Genomic DNA, 26,714 nt, shown 5'->3' on the forward strand with positions numbered 1-26,714 from the left:
TTCTGTGTATGCCACCATTACTGTTCGACCACATGTCATTATGTGGTTCTTTGCCCCCGTGGTTCACTAATAAGTGGCAGTGTGTCTGTCTCAATACTTCCTCTCGCAGCATGGCTGGAACTACAACATGTGGTCCAAGATTTGTTATCTTGTGTAACAATGTCACACACAATGAACTGTGGCTGTGTTACAAATAGCTTACAGTGCTTGGCAGCTGCTTGTGCTTTATGACACTTTACATTGGTGTGAATTTCTCTTCATAAAACACCACCCATTCTAGTGGAGTTATCTGCATACCAATGAATCTTACTAGGTTGGTGGATTTCTTTAAAACCGTCTCGCTAAGGTTCTGTATACAACGCGTTAACCTGCTTCATGGATATGTCAACATAAATAGCCACTGTAAAGCTGTGTGCCCCATTATTACTTTGAGTTTGCTACCACTTAAGTAACACTGTAAGTGTAGTATGCCGTATGTGAAACTCAGCATTTCCTTCTCCATAGCAAAATAGCTCCTTTCTGTTTTTTTAGCTGATATGAGGCATAGGCTACTGAATGATCCGTTCCATTTACTTTCAGATTCAATACACCGCAAAGTACCAGATTTCTGGCATTACATGAGAACATGAATTCTGACTCACCGTCTTAAAAAGTCAACGTCAGAACAGTTCTCAAGAATTACTTTAATTTACTGACTACATCTTCACTCGATGATTTCCAACAAAATTTTACTCCCTTTTTTTAGAGTGTCGTTGTGCTATATATGCAAGTTTTGGTGGAAACTTTCTGTAATAAATTACTAAACAGAAAAAAATGCTGTAACTCCTCCTCCATACTAGGTGCTGTAATTTTTTTTTGTCTTTACTGATCTAAGCTCTATCCGTAATCCATATTGACCAATCACATAGTGTAAATTTCATCCCACCTGTTGTGTGAAATGACATTTCTACATATTTACAGTGAGTGGTAGATGTGCTGCAAATAACCTCTGATACACTCCCTCTAGGTGTAGAATATGTTCTTCCACTTCGTTAAAATTATTTCATCCGAATATATTATACACTGCCTTGATATTAACCCTGGAACATGTCTATGTAAGGAACAATTAAATGTACGAGCTAGTTGCATTCTTTAACCCCGTCAGCATAAAATGATATTGGTGATATCACAATGGAACCGTAAACGCCGTTTTGAGGGAGTCCTCCAGTGGTGCTTCTAGCTGATGATTACAACTCTGCAGATACATGATGCAAAAGTATTCGTACTGCTCCAAATTTTTCAAAATTTCAATTATATTTTGAATAAGATAAGCGTCTGTAGTCATACCACTACAAAGATATCTTTAGCCACCGCGAAATAGATAAGATTTGATTCCATTACTCTTTTGGAACAATGATTACCACAAGGGCTCATACTTTCCTAGCTAATACTGTTCCATAACCATTGACCATAGAGTCCTCCATCACTGATTGTAGGTGATGAGGTATGTGGTGTTTCTTATGATACACAAGCAGCTCGTTCCTACTTAGAATTCTGTACTTTGTCACCAGTGTTAAGGGCAAAGACCCACGAGTATATGCGATTGCAGTCTTTCTCGGTGTATTCCAATCATGAATTTTTCTCGGGTTATCAGCCTAGTGGTGGCGTCGTCTTGTCGCAGTGTTCCGATGAGTTTCGTACCCATCATCTTCTGGCGAAGTGTCAGGATGTTGCTGCCGCTGCTCTCATCTTTTACTTTCCCCTCTTTGGGGAAGTGTGAGGGGCAGTTTGTAGCCTGTCGGCTTTTACTCCCCTGGATACGTGTGTGTGTGTGATTATTTCTGTAGTTTTTTGGTGTCTGTGATATATAATGACTGTTGTGTTTGTGTCTGGTATTTGCCTGAGGTTGGCGAGATGTTTGGTGTTATACGGGAAGGAGCAGGATTTGGGATTGGATACTGGGATTTTCTCTTCGACGTAATCGTCGAAGATCGTCATGGGGCACTTGTGCTTGTCGCGGGACGTGTCATACCGACCTAGGGAGTGGATGAGGGCGCTTCCTGATCTGGAAGAACCCTCACAGAAGGCCCTTGTCAGATCTTGGAAACGCTCTCTCCGCTCTCTCAGGAGTGGGATTTCGGCTGCTGCGTGCAGATCATCTATGGGGAATCCAAGAGGTAAATGCAAAGCCCTCCTTAGGGCGCGGTTCTGCAGCCTCTGGAGTTTGTCCAGGTGCTGCTTTGCCGCGTATCCCCAGAAAGGGCACGCGTATTTCATTACTGGCCGGATCAGGGCCTGGTACACATTAACTGCTACTGGGCAGGGAAGGGAGCTGGTTGAGTTCAGGATTGGGTATGGGGTGGACATTCTGGTGCAGACCTTCCTGTGGACCTCGTCTATGTGGGGTTTCCACGTAAGACGAGAGTCCAAGCTTACGCCAAGGTACTTGGCGGTTCTGCGGCAGGGGTTGGGTTCTGTTTAGGTGAAGGTGGAGGGGGGGGGGGACGTTGAGGAGGTTCGCGCTTTCTGAGCCTGCGGGTAATCAGCATAGCCTGCGTCTTTTCAAAGTTGATGGTGATGCGCCAGCGACGGGCCCAGGTTTCTGTGTCATCTAAAACGCGAAGTGTCTGGATGCTGCTGCTGCTTACATCTAATACTTTCCCCTCTTTGTGGAAGTGTGAGGGGGAGTTTGTAGCCTTTCGGCTTTTACTCCCCTGTGTACTTGTGTGTGTGATTATTTCTGTACTTTTTTGATGTCTGTGAGATGTGATGTTTGTTCTGTGTTAGTCTGGTACTTGCCTGAGGTTTGGCGAGATAATTGTAGTATTTTGGGTAGGAGTAGGATTTGGGAATGGGTATTGGGATTTTTCTCTTCGACTTAGTCGTCGAAGATTGTCATGGGGCGATTGTGTTTATCGCGGGACATGTCATACCGACCTAGGGAGTGGATGAGGGCGTTTCCCGACCTGGAAGTACCTTCATAGAAGGCCCTTGCCAGGTCTTGGAAATGCTCTCTCAGGAGTGGGATTTCCGCAGCGGCATGTAAATCATCAGTAGGGAATCCAAGGGGTAAACGCAGTGCCCTCCTGAGGGCGTGGTTCTGCAGCCTCTGGAGAGTGTCCAGGTGCTGCTTCGCCACGTATCCCCAGACAGGACACGCGTATTCCATGACTGGCCAGATCAGGGCCTGGTATACATTCACTCCTACTGAGCAGGAAAGGGAGCTGGATGAGTTGAGGATTGGGTACAGGATGGACATTCTGGCGCAGACCTTCCTATGGACTTCGTCTATGTGGGGTTTCCACATAAGGCGAGAGTCCAAGGTTACGCCAAGATACTTGGCGGTTCTGCGCCAGGGGAGTTGGGTTCCGTTTAGGTGAAGGTGGAGGGGGGGGCGTTGAGGAGGTTCGCGCCTTCCGAGCCTACGGGTACTCAGCATCGCCTGCGTCTTTTCAGAATTGATGGTGATTTGCCAGCGACAGGCCCAAGTTTCAGTGTCATCTAAAACCCTTTGTAGCCTACGGATGACCAGGTCCTTGTTCGAGTTTCTTGTGTAGAAGGCTGTATCGTCAGCGTACTGAGCGGTGTGCACCAGGGGGGCCGTTGGTGTGTCCGCAGTGTACAGACTGTACAAAACGGGCCCCAGGACCGATCCCTGTGGCACCCCAGCACTAATACGCCTCTTGGTGGAGGTGGCTGTTTCTACTTTGACAGAGAAAGTTCTGTTCGAGAGATAGCTTTTTATCTGCTTAACTATACTCCCGGGGAACCCTTGAGTGTACAACTTGTAGAGTAGCCCTCTATGCCATACCGAGTCAAGGGCTTTGGCTACGTCTAGTAGCACTATCCTGCAGTAGCCCTCTGTGGCTGCTTCAACCACTCTCATGATCTGTTGTGGGGCAGAGTGGTTCTGCCGGAATCCGAATTGGAAATCCGGCAGAATTTGCTCTCTGGTGATATGTTCTTGTATGGGTCTTAGCAGGAGGCGCTCATAGATCTTGCTGAGAGTTGTCAAGAGGCTAATCGGACTGTAGTGCTGCGGGAATAGAGGGTCTTTCCCTGGTTTGTGTATTGCGACCACTTCTGCGTGTTTCCAGCAAGCTGGGAACTCGCGGGTACGAGTAATCTCGTTGAAGACTTTCGCGAAGGGTTCGATCGCCGTGGGTGGGAGGTTTTTGACCAACTGGTTGGTAACATTGTCATGTCCTGGCGCCTTTTTGGAGGCGAGGGACCTAATTACTTTTGCCACGTCTTCAGGGGCAAAAACTGTGGGTTCGTCTTCTGGGTCCTCCTCAGCATTGAGGAAGACGGCCAGTTGACGACGGACCACTCTTTCATGCTCATCATCCTGGGGTTCAGCCGCTTGGAACTGCTTCTCGAAAGTGTCGGCGAGGGCGTTGGCCTTTTCAGCGTGGCTGTAGGCCATACTCCGCTCGCCGTGCAGTGGCTGCATCCTAGCGTGTCTTTTTGTGAATTGTTTGGTTGCTTGCCAAAGTGTGTGATCGTCTACTTTGAGGCTTCTGAGGCGGTTTTGCCATTGCTGGTTTCTGTGCTCATTGAGCGCTACCTTCAATTCTCTCTGTAGACGACTGAGCAGCCTTCTTGTGGCCTGGTTTCTGGTTATCTTCCACTCTTTTGCCACTCTGTTCTTATGTCGAATTTGAGCTAGCAAGTGTTCCGGGAGCAGTATTTGCGGCGGCGGGCCACCCCTTTGTGGAGGGGTGGCCTCTTCTGCTGCCTGCAGGATGGTACCTGTTAGGTCTTGTAGCGCTTGTTCTACTGTTTCGGCAGTAGGTGGCGGAGCGCGAGCGATATCAGAGGCGACAGTTTCTCGGTATCGCTACCAGTTTGTACGTTTGTAAGACGTCTGGTACCGTGGGAGTGCTACCCATTCTCCCACGTCGACCTCTAGGATCACTGGGTTGTGGTCGGAGGACATTCTGCTGATTGTCCTCGCGGTCACAAACCCCGTAATCCTCCTAGTCAGAGCTATGTCTAACACGTCGGGCCTGCCTCCATTTTTTGGAAAATGTGTGGGCTCGACTGGACCCCATGTTTCGAAATGGTGGTTGCGCGCTAGTTGTTGCAATCTGGCGCCTGCTCTGGAGGTTACTATAGAATTCCAATCAGGATGTTTGGCATTGAAGTCGCCCCCTATTATGAGTTTGCCTTCAATTTGCCCTAGAGCAGCTATGTCTCCCTTGTCTATCTCGTCTTGTTGGGTCCGGTAGATTGCAACGATTGTTAGGGGTCCAGTGGCAGTGGTTACTTCCACTGCCACTGCTTCGATTTTATTGGTAGCTGGTAAGAATACCTGGTGGTGGGGGATCCCTCTTTTTATGTACGAGGGCCTTTCAGAAAGTAACGTCCGGTTGATTTAAAAAAATACACCAAGTTAAATAAAAATATTTTAATATATACATCTTACAACTACATCTTTGCACTATTTTTCTACATAGTCTCCATAGCGATTGAGGCACTTATCGTATCTCTTCACAAGCTTTGAAATTCCTTCTGCATAAACATCACCCGCTTGTGCCTGGAGCCAGCCTGTGACCGCATCTTTGAGCTCTTCGTCGTCATCAAACCGCTGTGACCCGAACCATTTCTTCAAATGCATGAAGAGGTGATAATCACTTGGCGCCAGGTCTGGGCTGTAAGGTGGATGGTTGATAACATCCCACTTGAAGGACTCAAGAAGGGCCGTTGTTCTGCGAGCAGAGTGAGGACGGGCGTTATCGTGCAAAAAAACGATACCGGAAGTCAGCATACCACGGCGTTTGTTCTGTATAGCCCGTCGTAACTTTTTTATTGTTTCACAGTACACGTCTTGATTAATGGTCGTACCACGTTCCATGAATTCAACCAACAACACCCCTTTGGCATCCCAAAACACCGTTGCCATCAGTTTTCTGGCAGAAAAATCTTGCGAGGCTTTTCTTGGTTTGGTAGGCGAATTTGAATGTGCCCACATCTTTGATTGTTCTTTTGTCTCAGGGTTCACGTACTTAATCCAGGTTTCGTCACCGGTCACTATTCTGTTTAACAATGGTTCTCCTTCGTCCTCATAACGTGACAGAAAGTCTAATGCAGAGGCCATTCTTTGAGTTTTGTGGTGGTCGGTAAGAATTTTGGGCACCCATCGTGCACAGAACTTACGGTAACCCAATCTTGCTGTCACTACCTCGTACAAGAGAGTCTTAGAAATCTGTGGAAAACCAGTAGACAACTCCGACATTGAGAAACGTCGATTTTCACGAACTTTTGCATCAACTGTCTGAACGAGTTCGTCAGTCACCAATGATGGTCTACCACTCCTCTCTTCATCATGAACGTTTTCTCGTCCACTTTTAAATAAACGTACCCATTCACGGACAACTCCTTCACTCATAACTCTCGGTCCGTACACGGCACAAAGCTCACGATGAATAGCTGCCCTTTGGCTGTAAAAAACCTTATGACAGCACGCACTTCACATTTGGCGGGGTTTTCTATTGCAGCACACATTTCAAACTGCCACAAAAACTAAACTAGCGCAGGTACGACGTTCACTCGACCACGGCTTGATGCCGACTGACCTGTTGAGTGCGTGAACGCACAGATGGCGTCGCTACTCCCCCCACAACCCGTACTGTGACCAATCGGAGGTTACTTTCTGAACCGCCCTCGTATATGGCCACTCCTCCGCCATGGGTTGGCCTATCTTTGCGATAGCTAACATAGTTGGGGACTGTCGCTTTTGTTCCCGGTTTTAAGTGGGTTTCCCCCATCATGCATATGTCGATGGAGAACTCCTTCATGAGTTCTCTGAACTCGACCTCTTGGTTAACAATGCCGTCTGCATTAAAGACGCACATTGTCAGGCCATGGATGTTTGGTCGTCTATCCATGATGGGGTTTTGAAACTACTGAGGAAGTCGCAGAGGGGAGCGACTGCTGGACTGTTGTCTGGATGCTGTGTTCTGCATATCTATATAGCTGCTTGGCCGTGGTCCACTTCTCTAGGCCGGCCAATCACGTTGCTCCAGAAAGGGGTACCGCGACGGTGGTGGTGTGGGGCCGCGGAGCATGCTGGCGTCCAGACCCGGCGGCTGTCCAATCTAGTCTGCAGAAGCCGCTGCCTTCAGATCGGAGCGTTCCTGACGTATTTGGTCAATTGTGGGATTCCACGCTGCACTGAGCTGAAAACCGCTATCACTGTTTAGTAAAATGTTGTGCAGACGTATTTCCACTGCCTTTTTGAAGATCGACTCCCCGAAACCATTGACGCTGCACAGCTTCTTCGTTTTTTGGAATTTGAAGGTGTGTCCCTCCTCAGATACCGCGGACTTGTCTGTCTGTCCTAGTCGTACGTTCCTGATGTGTTCAGTACAGCGCTGTGATATACACCGCTGTGTCTGCCCGATATATTCCATCCCACATTCACACTCAGTACTGTAAATGCCCGGCGTCTGTAACCACGGCTGGTCTTGGATGAGCCAAGTATATCTTTAACTTTTTTCGGTGTGCGAAAGATGGTAGTTATTTCGTGCTTCTTTCGTATTCTTGCAATCTTGGCTGTCGGCGGTCCATCAAACGGCAGAAACGCCACACGTTTTGCTTCGTCTTCCTCTGGTTTCTCCTCGAGCCTCTTGACTGCAAGCAAGGCGCGTCTTATTTGTGTCTCTGTGTGGCCGTTCTTTCGGAAGGCCCCTGCAGATGTGGCAGCTCACGCGGCAAACTCTCGCTGTCGCAGATCGACATGACTCTTTGCACTAAGGTGTTTAGTACTGCTTGCTCGACGTCGAGCAAGCCATACGTGGACTCCCGCCGAGAGCAGCCAGTGAAGTGTGGAGGGAGACCAGCAGGGTACTCGAGAAAGCAAGAATGCCGAAGAACAACATTATGGCAGAAGAGCGCAAGGCACTGTTGAGCCTTCGCCATGCTGGTCTTAGCAGCAGACAAAGGGAATGCGACAGTCCCACTGAAGTCAGAAGATTACTGGCAGAAGATCGACACCTTACTACAAGATCCAGCATACAAAGAAGTGGGAAAAGACACGACTGCTTCTTTTACGCGAAAGACCATCGATCTTCTCAACAGCTCAGGACTTGACAAAAACACCATCAGGAAGCTTTCCCCTCGGGCACCAGCTCCACCGCGACTGTATGGCATCGCGAAGATCCATAAGGAGAATCTATACTGAACACCATAAATTCTCCGACATATAGTGCAGAGCTTTTAAAACCACTCGTGGGTCACTGCCCTCACCATGTCAAGAACTCGACCGAATTTGTGAACGTACTGCAAGGGTTATGCCTGGACGAGAAGGATCTAGTAGTCAGCTTTGACGTCACTTCTCTTTTCACCCGGGTGCAGCTGGATGGTTCCTTAGCCCTACTCGAAGATCACTTCAATGAAGACACACTCAGACTCTTTCGCGTCTTGATAACCACAACGTACTTCAAATGTGAAGGGAAATTCTGTGCCCAAACAGATGGTGTTGTCATGGATTCCCCCCTGGCTCCAGGTATTGCCAACTTGTACATGGAGACTTTGAAGATGTGGCACTGAACACCGCCCTCCATAAACCAAAGGTGTTCTACAGATACGAAGACGACACTTTTGTAGTGTGGCCCCACGGCCATGGATGGAATATGTCGGGCAGACACAACGATGTATCTCACAGCGCTGTACTGAACACATCAGGAATGTACGACTAGGACAGACAGACAATTCCGCGGTATCTGAGGAGGGACACACCTTCGAATTCGAAAAAACGAAGAACTTGTGCAGCGCCAACGGTTTCTGGGACTCGATCTTCAAAGAGGCAGTGGAGATACGTCTGCACAACAGTTTACTAAACAGGGATAGCAGTTTTCAGCTCAGTGCAGCGTGGAATATCGCAATTGACCAAATACGTCAGGACCGCTCCGATCTGAAGGCAGCGGCGTCCGCAGACAGACTGGACAGCCACCGGGTCTGGACTTGCACAGTAAAACACATGGACCCGCAGGTAAGGTGCGTGCTGTGTGGGAAAAACCACACGGCAGGGTATCGAGGGTGTGAGGTCCACAAAACCCACACAGAAGGCAAAGGATGCGAAGGCCGCCACTTCCCCCCCCCCCCCCCCCCCCACACGAAAACAAGACACAGCCGCCCCATCGGACCACACAGAGAGACAAAACACGAGAACACACACAGACAAAACTTGGGTAAAACCAAGGCCTGACACTCCAAGGGCAACATAGGCATAAGTGGTCTCTCCACCAAAGAGCCACGGAAACGTCGAAAAATCGGAGCAAGCCCTGTCACTGCAACACCAGACACACACACAAGAACCGGGAAACACAACAACGGCCAGGTCCACCAAGACAGAGGAAGCTCTATGGAACCCCACACACACTCCAACCCCTCAGATCAATTGTTAGACATTATCGTCCAGACCATGAACCTCGTCATGGAAATGATGAAGGAATTCAGGGAGGCCCAGAGCCAGAACACTCAGATTCTCGTTGCCCTTCAGGCAACAGTCCAGCAGTCGCCCCCCTCTGCGATTTCCTCAGTACTCACAAAACCCCATCATGGATGGACGACCAAATATCCAAGACCTGACAATGTGCATCTCTAATGCAGATGGCACTGTTAATCAAGAGGTCGAGTTCAGAGAACTCATGGAGGAGTTCTTCATCGATATATGCATGATGGGGGAAACCCACCTAAAACTGGGAATAAAAGCGACAGTTCCCAACTATGTTAACTACCGTAAAGACAGGAAAACCCAAGATGGAGGAGTAGCCATATACACTCCTGGAAATTGAAATAAGAACACCGTGAATTCATTGTCCCGGGAAGGGGAAACTTTATTGACACATTCCTGGGGTCAGATACATCACATGATCACACTGACAGAACCACAGGCACATAGACACAGGCAACAGAGCATGCACAATGTCGGCACTAGTACAGTGTATATCCACCTTTCGCTGCAATGCAGGCTGCTATTCTCCCATGGAGACGATCGTAGAGATGCTGGAGGTAGTCCTGTGGAACGGCTTGCCATGCCATTTCCACCTGGCGCCTCAGTTGCACCAGCGTTCGTGCTGGACGTGCAGACCGCGTGAGACGACGCTTCATCCAGTCCCAAACATGCTCAATGGGGGACAGATCCGGAGATCTTGCTGGCCAGGGTAGTTGACTTACACCTTCTAGAGCACGTTGGCTGGCACGGGATACATGCGGACGTGCATTGTCCTGTTGGAACAGCAAGTTCCCTTGCCGGTCTAGGAATGGTAGAACGATGGGTTCGATGACGGTTTGGATGTACCGTGCACTATTCAGTGTCCCCTCGACGATCACCAGTGGTGCACGGCCAGTGTAGGAGATCGCTCCCCACACCATGATGCCGGGTGTTGGCCCTGTGTGCCTCGGTCGTATGCAGTCCTGATTGTGGCGCACACCTGCACGGCGCCAAACACGCATACGACCATCATTGGCACCAAGGCAGAAGCGACTCTCATCGCTGAAGACGACACGTCTCCATTCGTCCCTCCATTCACGCCTGTCGCGACACCACTGGAGGCGGGCTGCACGATGTTGGGGCGTGAGCGGAAGACGGCCTAACGGTGTGCGGGACCGTAGCCCAGCTTCATGGAGACGGTTGCGAATGGTCCTCGCCGATACCCCAGGAGCAACAGTGTCCCTAATTTGCTGGGAAGTGGCGGTGCGGTCCCCTACGGCACTGCGTAGGATCCTACGGTCTTGGCGTGCATCCGTGCGTCGCTGCGGTCCGGTCCCAGCTCGACGGGCACGTGCACCTTCCGCCGACCACTGGCGACAACATCGATGTACTGTGGAGACCTCACGCCCCACGTGTTGAGCAATTCGGCGGTACTTCCACCCGGCCTCCCGCATGCCCACTATACGCCCTCGGTCAAAGTCCGTCAACTGCACATACGGTTCACGTCCACGCTGTCGCGGCATGCTACCAGTGTTAAAGACTGCGATGGAGTTCCGTATGCCACGGCAAACTGGCTGACACTGACGGCGGCGGTGCACAAATGCTGCGCAGCTAGCGCCATTCGACGGCCAACACCGCGGTTCCTGGTGTGTCCGCTGTGCCGTGCGTGTGATCATTGCTTGTACAGCCCTCTCGCAGTGTCCGGAGCAAGTATGGTGGGTCTGACACACCGGTGTCAATGTGTTCTTTTTTCCATTTCCAGGAGTGTACATTACAACAGGGATCCCCCACTACCAGGTATTCTTACCAGCTACCAATAAAATCGAAGCAGTGGCGGCGGAAGTAACCACTGCTACCGGACCCCTAACAATCGTTGCAATCTACCGAACCTCACAAGACGAGATAGACGAGGGAGACATAGCTGCTCTAGGGCAAATTGAAGGCAAACTAGTAATAGGTGGCGACTACAATGCCAAACACCTAGGTTGGAACTCTGGATTAACCTCCAGAGCAGGAGTCAAACTGCAACGACTAACGCGCGACCACCATTTCGAAACATGGGATCCAGTCGAGCCCACACATTTTCCAAAAAATGGAGGTAGGTCAGACGTGTTAGACATAGCCCTCACTAGGAGGATCGCGGGGTTTGTAGCCGCAAGGACAATCAACAGAATGTCCTCCGATCACAACCCAGTGATTCTAGAGGTCGACGTGGGAGAATGAGTAGCACTCCTACGGTGTCAGACACCCTACAAACGTACTGACTGGGAGCGATACCGAGAAACTATCGCCTCTGATATCGCTCGCGCTCCGCCACCTACTGCCGAAACAGTAGAACAGGCGCTTCAAGACCTAACCATCTTGCAGGCAGCGTAAGGTACCACTCTCCCACAAACGGATGACCGCCCCCACAAGTACAACTCCCGGAACATCTACTAGCCCAAATCCGTCACAAGAACAGAGTGGCAAAAGAGTGGAAGATCACCAGATATCAGGCCACCAGGAGGCTGTTCAACCATCTACAGAGAGAGCTGAAGGTAGCGCTCAATGAGCACCGAAACCAGCAATGGCAAAACCGCCTCACAGCTCTCAGAGTAGACCATCACACACTATGGCAAGCAACCAAACAATTTACCAAAAGACGCGCTAGGCTGCGAGAGGGGTCTGACCTACTGCCATGCTGAAAAGGCCAATGCCCCCGCCGACACCTTCGAGAAGCAGTTTCAAGCGGCAGAACCCCAGGATGAAGACCAATGCTGAGGAGGACCCAGAGGACGAACCCCAACTTTTCGCCTCCCGAAGACGTGGCAACAGTAGTTAGCTGATGATTACAACTTCCTACAAAAAAAGCGCCAGGACACGACAATGTCACCAACGAGCTAGTTGAAAACCTCCCGCCCTCGGCTATCGAACACCTCGCGAACGTCTTCAACGGGATTACTCGTACCTGCGAGTTCCCAGCATACTGGAATCACGCGGAAGTGGTCGCGATATACAAACCAGGGAAAGACCCTTTCTTCCCGCAGCACTACAGGCCGATTAGCCTCTTGACAACTCTCAGCAAGATCTATGAGCGCCTCCTACTTATTCCCATACGAGACCACATCACCAACGAGCGACTATTATTGGATTTCCAATTCGGGTTCCTACAGAAGCACTCTGCCCCACAACAGATTTTGAGACTAGTGTAAGCAGCCACAGAAGGCTTCAACCACAGAGACTACTGCGGGATAGTGCTACTTGATGTAGCCAATGCCTTCGATTCAGTATGGCATAAAGGGCTACTATACAAGTTATACACACAAGGGTTCTCCAGGAGCATAGTCAGGTTAATCTGAAGCTACGAATAGAACCTTCTCTGTCAAGGTAGAAACAGCCACCTCCACCAAAAGGCGTATTCGTGCTGGGATGCCACAGGGATCGTTCCTGGGGCCAATTTTGTACAGTTTTTACACTGCAGACACTCCAACGGCCCCCCTGGTGCACACTACACAGTACGTTGATGATACCGCCTTTTACACTCGTAATGCGAATAAGGAGCTAGTCATTCGTAGGTTACAAAGGGTTTTAGATAACACAGAAACCTGGGTCTGTCGCTGGCGCATCACCACCAATCCTGAAAAGACAGTCTGTGTTGATCACCCGGAGACTCGGGAGACACGGACCGCCTCAACGCCCCCCCCCCCCCCGCCCCCTTCACCTGCACCTACATGGATCCCAACTCCCCTGGCGCAGATTCGCCAAGTATCTCGGCGTAACCTTGAACTCGAGAGTAACATGGAAACCCCATACTGACGAGATCCACTGGAAGGTTTGCTCCAGAATGTCCATCCTATACCCAATCCTCAACACAACCAGTTCCCTTCCCTGCCCTGTAGGACTAAACGTCTATCAGGCCCTCATACAGCCAGTAATTGAGCATGCATGCCCTGTCTTGACGTATTCCAATCTCTGTCTTCCTCTACAAATTTTGCCCTCTACAGCTACCTCGAGTACCATGGAAGTCATTCCCTCATGTCTTAGCAGATGTCCTATCATCCTGTCCCTTCTCCTTATCGGTGTTTTCCACATATTCCTTTCCTCTCCGATTCTGCGTAGAACCTCCTCATTCCTTACCTTATCAATCCACCTAATTTTCAACATTCGTCTATAGCACCACATCTCAAATGCTTCGATTCTCTTCTGTTCCGGTTTTCCCACAGTCCATGTTTCACTACCATACAATGCTGTACTCCAGGCGCACATCCTCAGAAATTTCTTCCTCAAATTAAGGCCGGTATTTGATATTAGTAGACTTCTCTTGGCCAGAAATGCCTTTTTTGCCATAGCGAGTCTGCTTTTGATGTCCTCCTTGCTCCGTCCGTCATTGGTTATTTTACTGCCTAGGTAGCAGAATTCCTTAACTTCATTGACTTCGTGACCATCAATGCTGATGTTAAGTTTCTCGCTGTTCTCATTTCTACTACTTCTCATTACCTTCGTCTTTCTCCGATTTACTCTCAAACCATACTGTGTACTCATTAGACTGTTCATTCCGTTCAGCAGATCATTTAATTCTTCTTCACTTTCACTCAGGATAGCAATGTCATCAGTGAATCGTATCATTGATATCCTTTCACCTTGTATTTTAATTACACTCCTGAACTTTTCTTTTATTTCCATCATTGCTTCCTCGATGTACAGATTGAAGAGTAGGGGCGAAAGGCTACAGCCTTGTCTTACACCCTTCTTAATACGAGCACTTCGTTCTTGATCGTCCACTCTTATTATTCCCTCTTGGTTGTTGTACATATTGTATATGACCCGTCTCTCCCTATAGCTTACCCCTACTTTTTTCAGAATCTCGAACAGCTTGTACCATTTTATATTGTCGAACGCTTTTTCCAGGTCGACAAATTCTATGAAAGTGTCCTGATTTTTCTTTAGCCTTGCTTCCATTATTAGCCGTAACGTCAGAATTGCCTCTCTCGTCCCTTTACTTTTCCTAAAGCCAAACTGATCGTCACCTAGCGCATTCTCAATTTTCTTTTCCATTCTTCTGTATATTATTTTTGTAAGCAGCTTCGATGCATGAGCTGTTAAGCTGATTGTGCGATAATTCTCGCACTTGTCAGCTCTTGCCGTCTTCGGAATTGTGTGGATGATGCTTTTCCGAAAGTCAGACGATATGTCGCCAGACTCATATATTCTACACACCAACGTGAATAGTCGTTTTGTTGCCACGTCCTCCAATGATTTTAGAAATTCTGATGGAATGTTATCTATCCCTTCTGCCTTATTTGACCGTAAGTCCTCCAAAGCTCTTTTAAATTCCGATTCTAATACTGGATCCCCTATCTCTTCTAAATCGACTCCTGTTTCTTCTTCTATCACATCAGACAAATCTTCACTCTCATAGAGGCTTTCAATGTATTCTTTCCACCTATCTGCTCTCTCCTCTGCATTTAACAGTGGAATTCCCGTTGCACTCTTGATGTTACCACCGTTGCTTTTAATGTCACCAAAGGTTGTTTTGACTTTCCTGAATGCTGAGTCTGTCCTTCCGACAATCATATCTTTTTCGATGTCTTCACATTTTTCCTGCAGCCATTTCGTCTTAGCTTCCCTGCACTTCCTATTTATTTCATTCCTCAGCGACTTGTATTTCTGTATTCCTGATTTTCCCGGAATATGTTTGTACTTCCTCCTTTCATCAATCAACTGAAGTATTTCTTCTGTTACCCATGGTTTCTTCGCAGCTACCTTCTTTGTACCTATGTTTTCCTTCCCAACTTCTGTGATGGCCCTTTTTAGAGATGTCCATTCCTCTTCAACTGTACTGCCTACTGCGCTATTCCTTATTGCTGGATCTATAGCGTTAGAGAACTTCAAACGTATCTCGTCATTCCTTAGTACTTCCGTATCCCACTTCTTTGCGTATTGATTCTTCCTGACTAATGTTTTGAACTTGAGCCTACTCTTCATCACTACTATATTGTGATCTGAGTCTACATCTGCTCCTGGGTACGCCTTACAATCCAGAATCTGATTTCGGAATCTCTGTCTGACCATGATGTAATCTAATTGAAATCTTCCCGTATCTCCCGGCCTTTTCCAAGTATACCTCCTCCTCTTGTGATTCTTGAACAGGGTATTCGCTATTACTAGCTGAAACTTGTTACAGAACTCAATTAGTGTTTCTCCTCTTTCATTCCTTGTCCCAAGCCCATATTCTCCTGTAACCTTTTCTTCTACTCCTTCCCCTACAACTGCATTCCAGTCGCCCATGACTATTAGATTTTCGTCCCTCTTTACATACTGCATTACCCTTTCAATATCCTCAAACACTTTCTCTATCTGTTCATCTTCAGCTTGCGACGTCGGCATGTATACCTGAACTATCGTTGTCGGTGTTGGTCTGCTGTCGTTCCTGATTAGAACAACCCGGTCACTGAACTGTTCACAGTAACACATCCTCTGCCCTACCTTCCTATTCATAGCGAATCCTACACCTGTTATACCATTTTCTGCTGCTGTTGATATTACCCGATACTCATCTGACCAGAAATCCTTGTCTTCCTTCACTTCACTTCATGACCCCTACTATAGCTAGATTGAGCCTTTGCATTTCCCTTTTCAGATTTTCTGGTTTCCCTACCACGTTCAAGCTTCTGACATTCCACGCCCCGACTCGTAGAACGTTATCCTTTCGTTGATTATTCAGTCTTTATCTCATGGTAATCTCCCCCTTGGCAGTCCCATCCCGCAGATCCGAATGGGGGACTATTCCGGAATCTTTTGCCGATGGAGAGATCATCATGACACTTCTTCAAATACAGGCCACATGTCCTGTGAATACACGTTACGTGTCTTTAATGCAGTGGTTTCCATTGCCTTCTGCATCCTCATGTCGTTGATCATTGCTAATTCTTCCGCCTTTATGGGCAATTTCCCACCCCTAGGACAAGAGAGTGCCCTGAACCTCTATCCGCTCCTCCGCCCTCTTTGACAAGGCCGTTGGCAGAATGAGGCTGACTTCTTATGCCGGAAGTCTTCGGGCGCCAATGCTGATTATTTATCAAAATTTAGGCAGTGGCGGGAATCGAACCCGGGACCGAAGACGTTTTGATTGTGAATCAAAGACGCTACCCCTAGAACACGGGCCACTGCACTTACCCATGGGATATCCGCTGACGATCAGCACAGAGCTGCTGAAATCCCACTCTTCAAAGAATGATTCCATGATCTGGCAAGGGCTTTCTATGAGAGCTCTTCCAGATCTGGAAATAACCTTATCCAATCCCTAGGTCAGTATGACATGTCCCGTGACAAGCACAAACGCCCCATAACGATCTTCGACGACTAAGTCTAAGAGAAAATCCCAAAAATCCCCAAATCCTAACCCCAGTCCTTAATCCTTAAAACACCAAACATCTCACCAACCTCAGGCAAGTACTACAGACCACTAGGACACCAACATAACACACAGACAGCCAAAACAGTCAATGACAATCACACACTCAAAATGCACACAACACACATCGTGGAGTAAACGGCAACAGGCTATAAACTCCTCCATACACTTCCCCAAGGAGGGGAAAGTAAAACGTGAGAGAGAGAGCAGCATCCCGACACTTCGCCAGAAGATGATGGGTACGAAACTCATCCAAACGTTGCGACAAGACAACGCCACCACTCGGCTGATAACCCGAGAAGAATCCACCAGAAGACCCACGAGGGTTAAACTGAAACTATAGCAACAACACCTATCAAACTTCCTGGCAGAGTAGGACTGCCTGACAGACGAAGACTGGAATTCTGTACCTTTGCCTTTCGCAGGCAAGTCAGTGGAGCACTTGCCCGCAAAAAATAAAGGTCCTGAGTTCGAGTCTCGGTCTGATACACTGTTTTAATCTGCCAGGAAGTTTCATATCAGCGCACACTCTACTGAAGAGTGAAGGTGTTATTGTGTAACATCTCCTACATTGCTGATTTTTCCGTTCCTTCCAATTTTTTAGCTTTCTCTTGTAATACAGTTAAACTCGTGGCTCGCTTAAGGTTAGGGTCCGAATTTAGCCTACCCATACAATTTTCCTCCCAAATCTCCAGACTGATGATCATCAAATCTTTCGACGTGTCCATGTCTCTTTCCTCAAGTTTATTTATTCCAGTGGGCACTGGCTGCTCACTGTCTACCTCCTCTTCATGTATAACACTCCTTCGTGGATAACACCACGCTTTATCCCATTCATCATACTCTTTCAGTGGCAAAACTACTTATAACATGTGTTACCTAACAAATCAGCCCCTATGCTTTCCCACAATAGTTTTCCAGTATCTTGCAGTACTTCACTACACAAACTAATCCTTAGTTGCCTTCCATACTGCGTAGTTGGTATACCTTTAGCGACCTTCCAGCAGTATGACGCTGAAAATTGTTTCCCCTACATGACATGCTGTCCCTTCAAGATTCATTAGACGTTGTCCAATTTCAGTACGATGATCATTTACGCAACCAAACCCTACAGTATCACAGTAACTGTCGTGTATATGAGTCCAAACATCCCTGGTAACGCTTTGCCCCTACCTGAAAATCCAATATCGCCAAAGCGAATCCAAGCCTCGATCAACATCTCGACGTAACGTACATCATGGTGGTTCAAATGGTTCAAATGGCTCTAAGCACGATGGGACTTAACATCTGAGGTCATCAGGCCCGTGGCCCAGAACTACTTAAACCTAGGTAACCTAAGGACATCACACACATCCATGGCCGAGGCAGGATTCGAACGTGCGACCGTAGCAGCAGCGCGGTTCCGGACTGAAGCGCCTAGAACCACTCGGCCACAGCGGCCGGACATCATGGTGGGCTTAATCGCTTCTTTTCTATGAATTCCAAACTTCCCAGACATATGTTCAATAACTTCTGTTCTATTTGATCCACTAATTCAGTTAAGGCAGGTTCCAGCTATGCGCACGTTTTAGCTGTGCTGAAATGCACTGGAGGCGCTGCTTGGCGGTCCTGGAGTTCCCGTTGTCATGTAACAGCAGTTTCCCATTCCATTCCGTGCCTTTGTATCACGCCCCCTACTCTGACTACAAACTCGTCCCCAGTGCCCCAGTCTTCCACATTTCCTACACTGCAGCTGTCGGCAACCACGCTGTACGAGGCTTGACTCTCCGTATTTAGAACATCTGACGTCAGCGGTAATCGCGCACTTAGCTCACTGGAGGAGAAACTGCAGTAACAGTACGGGCAGCTAGGACGGTGCTGACATAATCCATGAAGACGTCTCCTCTCTTAATGCATCAAACTCATCATGCAAGTCCCTTTTAACTGGCAGCATTTGTGTCATACGCCCTAGAAAAGGCTTAAATGCTTCCATGGTAGTAGCCCACCATATGTCTGGTTTGCTCATTGTAAATACGACAGGGAAGGACGTAACAGCAATAACGATGTTCCATCCTTCATTATAAAACTTCTGGTCCTTAATCCCGAGCGTTAACCACATGCGTGTCTTACATTCCCTGACTTAATGCCCTGGCCTTCAGATTACCACCGAAGATTGGCTTCATGGAGCAATTTAGTCCAACTAATTACACTTGCCACACCTAACTTGGCAAAAACCAAGGTCAGTTTCTTCAGCTTCACCATAAAGTCACTTAAGTCGCTGACTGGGCGCACCTTCACAAGTCACACCTCACAATCAACGGTCCAATCCATGTTATTGCACAATGTCCACAGAATAGCGTGGGAAAAAAGTACTTGGTTCTCACAGGTCACGTTGAGATGACGAAGCTGGTTGCTGTTCAGCAATGGTGCATGTCGTCACTGGCGTTCTTCTGCCACCAAGTGTAAGGAAGTCAGAGGTGCAGTTACTGTTAAACGCCAGGATGTTTGTCTCAGTGTGGCACTGTGTACTTCCGGCTCCTTTGTAGTCACGAAATCAGGAGGGCTCAGTTAGCAGTAACATTCTTTATTTGGTAAGACGCCGATGCAGAGATTGATGGCAGCGACTCACTGGTGTGCGTAGATCTCCGAGCAGCAGTTGCTACCTGGGCAAAGCTCGGGCCAGTTGGAAGTGTGAGTATGCACGGGGCTGGGTGCTGCCCGAGAGAAGTGGCAGCGGGACAGGACTGACGTCACGTGTACAGCGGACAGCAGCTGCACGTGCTGGGAAGCCGGTCTCTCCCAGTTGTCAGCGAGGCGCGTGCACGACTGCTAGAAGACGTCCAGAGACTAGGTCGTGTCGCCCTGGACGTGATCCCCTCTTGCTGGCACTGGCTAGAGCCCCACTAGCATCAGGTCTACCGGCAGTCTTAATTGCGATAGGCCCTTGAATTCGGTCACATAGGTGACGGAGGAAGAGCAGAGTTTGGCCGTGGCATAAGGAAATTTATCTGCCCACTGTGGTGCACTGTGGTGTTGCACAATGCTGTGCCAGGAAGCTCACTTACCCAACTCTACACAGGTTCTGAAATGGGCGTGGAAGTGTGTTGCTGGAACACTAGCCAAGGTAGCTTAACTACACTCCTGGAAATGGAAAAAAGTACACATTGACACCGGTGTGTCAGACCCACCATACTTGCTCCGGACACTGCGAGATGGCTGTACAAGCAATGATCACACGCACGGCACAGCGGACACACCAGGAACCGCGGTGTTGGCCGTCGAATGGCGCTAGCTGCGCAGCATTTGTGCACCGCCGCCGTCAGTGTCAGCCAGTTTGCCCTGGCATACGGAGCTCCATCGCAGTCTTTAACACTGGTAGCATGCCGCGACAGCGTGGACGTGAACCGTATGTGCAGTTGACGGACTTTGAGCGAGGGCGTATAGTGGGCATGCGGGAGGCCGGGTGGACGTACCGCCGAATTGCTCAACACGTGGGGCGTGAGGTCTCCACAGTACATCGATGTTGTCGCCAGTAGTCGGCGGAAGGTGCACGTGCCCGTCGACCTGGGACCGGACCGCAGCGACACACGGATGCACGCCAAGACCGTAGGATCCTACGCAGTGCCGTAGGGGACCGCACCGCCACTTCCCAGCAAATTAGGGACACTGTTGCTCCTGGCGTATAGGCGAGGACCATTCGCAACCGTCTCCATGAAGCTGGGCTACGGTCCCGGACACCGTTAGGCCGTCTTCCGCTCACGCCCCAACATCGTGCAGCCCGCCTCCAGTGGTGTCGCGACAGGCGTGAATGGAGGGACGAATGGAGACGTGTCGTCTTCAGCGATGTGAGTCGCTTCTGCCTTGGTGCCAATGATGGTCGTATGCGTGTTTGGCGCCGTGCAGGTGAGCGCCACAATCAGGACTGCATACGACCGAGGCACACAGGGCCAACACCCGGCATCATGGTGTGGGGAGCGATCTCCTACACTGGCCGTACACCACTGGTGATCGTCGAGGGGACACTGAATAGTGCACGGTACATCCAAACCGTCATCGAACCCATCGTTCTACCATTCCTAGACCGGCAAGGGAACTTGCTGTTCCAACAGGACAATGCACGTCCGCATGTATCCCGTGCCAGCCAACGTGCTCTAGAAGGTGTAAGTCAACTACCCTGGCCAGCAAGATCTCCGGATCTGTCCCCCATTGAGCATGTTTGGGACTGGATGAAGCGTCGTCTCACGCGGTCTGCACGTCCAGCACGAACGCTGGTCCAACTGAGGCGCCAGGTGGAAATGGCATGGCAAGCCGTTCCACAGGACTACATCCAGCATCTCTACGATCGTCTCCATGGGAGAATAGCAGCCTGCATTGCTGCGAAAAGTGGATATACACTGTACGAGTGCCGACATTGTGCATGCTCTGTTGCCTGTGTCTATGCGCCTGTGGTTCTGTCAGTGTGATCATGTGATGTATCTGACCCCAGGAATGTGTCAATAAAGTTTCCCCTTCCTGGGACAATGAGTTCACGGTGTTCTTATTTCAATTTCGAGGAGTGTATTATTATGTGGCTATGGAGGACCACTGTTAGCGTAGACTCGGACTGCAGAATAATAATTTCAAATTTCTGGTCTCCATGTCATGTGACGTCCTTATGATGTCTGGACTGATTACCATGCACCTCACCTACTGTATATCCACTCAACAGTCCTTCTTCTTACTTTTCTATAATCTTATAATTACAATCACCCCTCCAAGTGAATCAAATTCTCCTTTGTTATTTAAGGATATTGTAAGACTTCTTCTAATAAGCAAAATACATATATTCTTCCACAACGTTGTAGGATTATAGATTCCCTGGATTAATGCCCAGCCTTTCTGCATTTAAAACATATCACCGCTGAAGATTGAGCTCACAGAGCACTATCGCCCAACCAGTCACACTGCCCACACTTAAATGGGCACATACCACCATTACTTTGTGTTTCCCATTAAGTCACACAGTACACTGTCTTATACACAGATTCACTACTGTTGACTATCTGACTCATTATACTAATCTTGCAGAATTGATTAAACCAACATTTCGCTTGCAGTCTTTGACAGTCATCTGCTCAATACAGTAGACGATGTGTGAATTTCTTTGCTCTTCTCTCTCTCTCTCTCTCTCTCTCTCTCTCTCTCTCTCCCTTTCTCTCTCTCCGTCCCCTTTCTTATCACGCTCCCTGGTATTCCATGCCCCAGGTGAAAGGAAATACAACATTTCAGCCTGTTTTGCTCATAGATACTGCAGAGCAGATGAACTTCAAGCAAAGTTAATACTTCCTAATCCACAAGCGGCTTTCTTAATGAAATTACATATATATGCTGACGTAAAAGAAGTCTTGTACTCTTATTATACTGGTAGACCTTAGAGAGTTTATCACTTTTCTTGTTTTGGAATTGATTAGCTTTTCTGTACTGGATTTCCTTTTATGAAGCATTTTCTTATGATGTTGAAGTAGTTATAAGACTACCCCTGTGTCATTTTATTTATTAAATATTTGAAACGAAGAATTGAACAGAAGAAATATTTGAAACGTTGTGACAAGTGACCTGAAATATGTTTCGAAGGTACCCCGTTTTTTAGGTGTGTCAAAGTTAATGTTAACAATTTGATTTATAATTGTTTAGTAAAATGTATGTTTTCGCAGGTGATAATTATCATATAGGTTTAGAAATATTTTAATACATTTTAAGAAATATTTTATTAATACTCACTATTTATAACACTGGTAAATGTTTATAGCTTACATGAAATATTAGGTACAATACTAGTCTCATACAGCATGTTCACAGTTCAACAACTTCCAGGAAACTGAATGTCTGGTATTCATCTGAGTTTCGTGGCCGAATATGTCTGTGCTGTTTCAGAATGACTGTCTCCTGTTTCAGAAATGCCCCAGGAGGACCGTTGTGTGGTAAATAATGGCAACTGCTCACAGATATGTGAAACTGTCGGATATGAAACTGTCTGTTCCTGTCGTGAAGGATACAGTCTCACGAGCGCCACTGCCTGCACTGCAGTGTCAGCGTGTGACATTGTTCTGTCCGGTACTTCAGGAGAGTTCACTATTGGTAGTAAGCCTTGCCAGTGGCTCATAAAAGCACCAAGACGTCATATCATAGTAATTGTAAGTAGTAAAATGTACTTGTATCTTTAAAATATTACTGTACTTGGATAAAAATTGTCTTCTACATGCTGTAAAGTTTTGTTGAATTATAACAGCTCAGTAATTGTGATGTAAACCAATTAAACGAGTCAGTATTGGATTCAAATCTATAAGTGACTCAGTAGTTTATTATTCTCTTTGTGTAAAAGCAATATTAAGGTTATGTTACAAGTATTCAAAATTCACAAATATAGTCTGTGCTTCTGCGCAATACATAATCGCATAATTTTTTAAGTTTTTAGAATTATTACACTCACACTCTGGTGAGTTTTCTCCTTGATAATGCTTGCGCCTGATGATCAAAATTAAGTTCCACATGAACTGTGACCACTTTAACTTAAAGAGAAAAGTAAAAAGTGTTTTATTCGCTGTACGAGCTGAAAGTATGGCTCGATGGCAAAGAAAGTGTCTGACGTGGAATTCAGTGGTTTTGGTGTACACGTCTTCTACGTCTTCGTCCGCAGAGCCCCATACGGTGCACGCAGGAGGGTACGTTGTACCACTGGTAGTCACTTGCTCTCTTGTTTCACTCGCGGATGGAGCGAGGTAGAAAGGACTATCGATATGCGTCCAGGCGTCCACTAAATTCGCTTATATTGTCTTCGACGTCGTTGTAAGGGCTGTACGTTAGTGTCAGTAGAACCGTTCTGTATCCAGTCACAGAGTCCTGTCTCTAAACTTCCTCAATAGTGTTTCGCGCAAAGAACGTCGTTTTGCCTACAGGAATACGTATTTTGAGTTCGTGGAGTATTTATTTAATGCTCAGGAGTTGATCGAACCTACCGGTGACAGATCTAGGAGCGCATTTCTGAACTGTTTCGATGTCTTTCTTTAATCCGACCTGGTGGCGACCCCAAACACAAGAGAAGTGTTCAAGAATGCGATGCGTAAGTGAGCTACAGGCGGTCTCCATTGTAGGTCAGCCACACATTCCTAGAATTTTCAGAATAAACCGAAGTAGAGTATTCCTCTTGTCTGCAGTCGACCGTATGGGTTCATTCGATTTCATATTCGCTTTGCAAAATTACGCCTGGATATTTAATCGACGTGACTTTGTCAGTGATCGCGCCACTAAGATGCTAAATGGACACTACAGGGTTGGTTTAGCTGCTCATCTCCATTATATTACCTTTTTGCACGTTCGGACCAAGCTGCCATTCATCACACTAGCGGTTCTAGTTTGGAACCGCGCTGCTGCTACGGCCGCAGGTTCGAATCCTACCTCGGGCATGGATGTGTGTGATGTCCTTAGGTTAGTCAGGTTTAAGTAGTTCTAAGTTCTAGGGGACTGATGACCTCAGATGTTAAGTCCCATAGTGCTCAGAGCCATTTGAACCATTAGCCATCACACCAAACAGGAGTTCTGTCGCGGTCTTTCAACGACGACTTTTTCCCTCGCACTACAGCGACTTCAGCAGATGCTCGGAGATTGCTGCCCAGCCCGTCCGTCAGGTCTTTTGTGTATATAGAAAACAAGAGCGGTCCAGAGGAATATGTCTCTGACGAACCTTCGCCGTGCAAGACCACGAATAAGGGTCTAGTAGCTAGAAACTCTTCGTGCCACTCGCATATCGGAGAACCAATTCCGTATTCTCGAACCTCTAACAGTCTGCATTGCCGCGTAGTGTCAAACGCTGTCCGGAATGAATGCCGCCTGTCGTGTGAGAAAAGGACGAACTGATTTTCACACGACCGTGCTGATTTTTGGACGGAATCTTTTTTGTCAAAAGGAATTTTATTTTATTCGAAGTTAACATGTTCTCAAGAATTTACCAGCACAACGACGTCAAAATATTGGTGTCTTTTACTCTTCTCATATGCGGGAGTCGCTTCCGCTGGTATGCAGTAGCTTGGGACTTTGCGCTGGCTGAGATTCACGATACACCCAGGCTGAGTACGGGGCCAATGCCGAACTGGGATTCCGTCTGAACCTGGAAATTTAATTCCTTTCAAGTCTTTCAGTTCGTTTCCAATGAAAGGGATGCCTAGTTACTGGTCTTCCACACATGGACAGTGGGAGAGTCTAACGATGATACCAGGTCCTTCTAGGCGGTCCTTCCGCGTGAATGATCTTTTACAACCGGAATTGAAAACTTCAGATTTCATTTTACTACCTTCTATTTACCCACAGGGGCTAGTAGACGAGTGACTGAATAGATGTCTGCGATCCGAATATTGATTTTACGTAACACCAGAATTTTCTCGGGTTTCGGGAAGATTTTTCGTTAACGTTTGACGTTGGCAGGTGTCATATGCTCCGCGCATGGATGTTTTTGTTGACGTAGTAACGGGCCATTAAAATTTTCCTTTCGACATTTCCGCGATATTTTTTGAAGAGAGAGATAGAGCAACAATCTCTGTTTCCTCAGTACTTTCTCAGTATTGTTATTAAACGACGGCGTTGTTAATTCACTTATTGGCCACACACACACGCGATTAGCAATTCGTTTGCTCTTAATTCCTCCACGTCCCTCATACTGACTAAACGATGGCCGTTCATTGCCTCACACAAATTATGTGCTTCAGCCGGCGTAGGGAGTCTCCTTCCTTGATGGATTTGTGAACATTGATAACCATCGTCGCTATTACGATATCATGATCATTAATCCCTGGTTCTATACTCACACTGTCGATCACGTCAGACCTGATTATAACTACAAGGTCTAAAATACTTCTATTGTCTGTGTATTTATGGGATGCCGGGTTAATAACAATAATTATCACTCATGGATAATCATAAGTAGTAGGAAATGGAACACTGTCAACAAAGACCTTTTGCTGTCTGTTGCTAAAGTAAGAGGTGAACCAGTTGTGAGCTACTCTCCGTACTCTGTAATGGTCCAACTTCTGGAGCAATATTTTGTGATCGAAACAATCAAACGCCTTAGTTAAATAAAAAAAAAATCTGCGCTCGAAACCTTTTGTTTAACCCACCCAGTATCTCACAAAGAAAAGAGAATATAGCATTTTCAGTTGTTAAACAACTTCTCAAGACGAAGTGTACATTTGATAGCAGATCGTGTGATACAAAATGATCAATTATCCTTACATACAAAGCCTTTTGAATAACGCTAGCAAACACTGATGGCATAGACGTAGGTCTAAAATTATCTAAATTATCTCCTTCTCCCTCTTTATAAAGCGGCTTTACTACTGAGTGCTTTAATGGTTCAGGAAACTGTCCATTCCTAAACGAAAAATTACAAATATGGCTAAATACAGGGCTAACATGTGCAGCACCGTACTTTAACATTCCTCTAGACACTCCATCATATCCATGAGACTCCTTAGTCTTCCGTGATTTAATTATTGACCCACTCTGCCCCTTGTCTATATCACAGAGGAATATTTCAGACACCAATCTCGGAAAGGCATTTGCCAAGAGAGTTATATGATTCCCTGTAGAAACTTAACTTTTTACTTAATTCACCAGCAATGTTCAGAAAATGATTGTTAAATACTGTACATATATCTGATGTACCTGTAACAGAAATATTTTTACTACTAACTGACTTTATATCGTCGATCTTGTGCTACAAACCAGACACTTCCTTCACAATTGACCATATAGTTATAATTTTATCCTGTGAATTAGCTATTCCATTTGCATACCACATACTCCTTACCTTCCTAACAACATTTTTAAGAACCTTACAGTGCTGTTTGTAATGGGCTACTGTAGCTTGATTGTGACTATATTTGATATAATTCC

At 47.2% G+C, this 26,714-nt stretch overlaps 1 protein-coding gene across 2 annotated transcripts in view; it reads left to right on the forward strand.

Annotated features, from left to right (window-relative positions):
* Positions 1–26,714, forward strand: part of LOC126092114 (titin-like) — a 511,816-nt gene that overhangs the window by 115,736 nt on the left and 369,366 nt on the right. For both annotated transcript variants that reach the window (XM_049907552.1, XM_049907553.1), the window contains one exon: positions 22,725–22,963. In XM_049907552.1, coding sequence (XP_049763509.1) covers positions 22,725–22,963 — 239 coding nt within the window. The remainder of the gene's footprint in view (positions 1–22,724; positions 22,964–26,714) is intronic.

This window comes from Schistocerca cancellata, chromosome 7, assembly GCF_023864275.1.
Source record: "Schistocerca cancellata isolate TAMUIC-IGC-003103 chromosome 7, iqSchCanc2.1, whole genome shotgun sequence".
Lineage (NCBI taxonomy): Eukaryota > Metazoa > Arthropoda > Insecta > Orthoptera > Acrididae > Schistocerca > Schistocerca cancellata.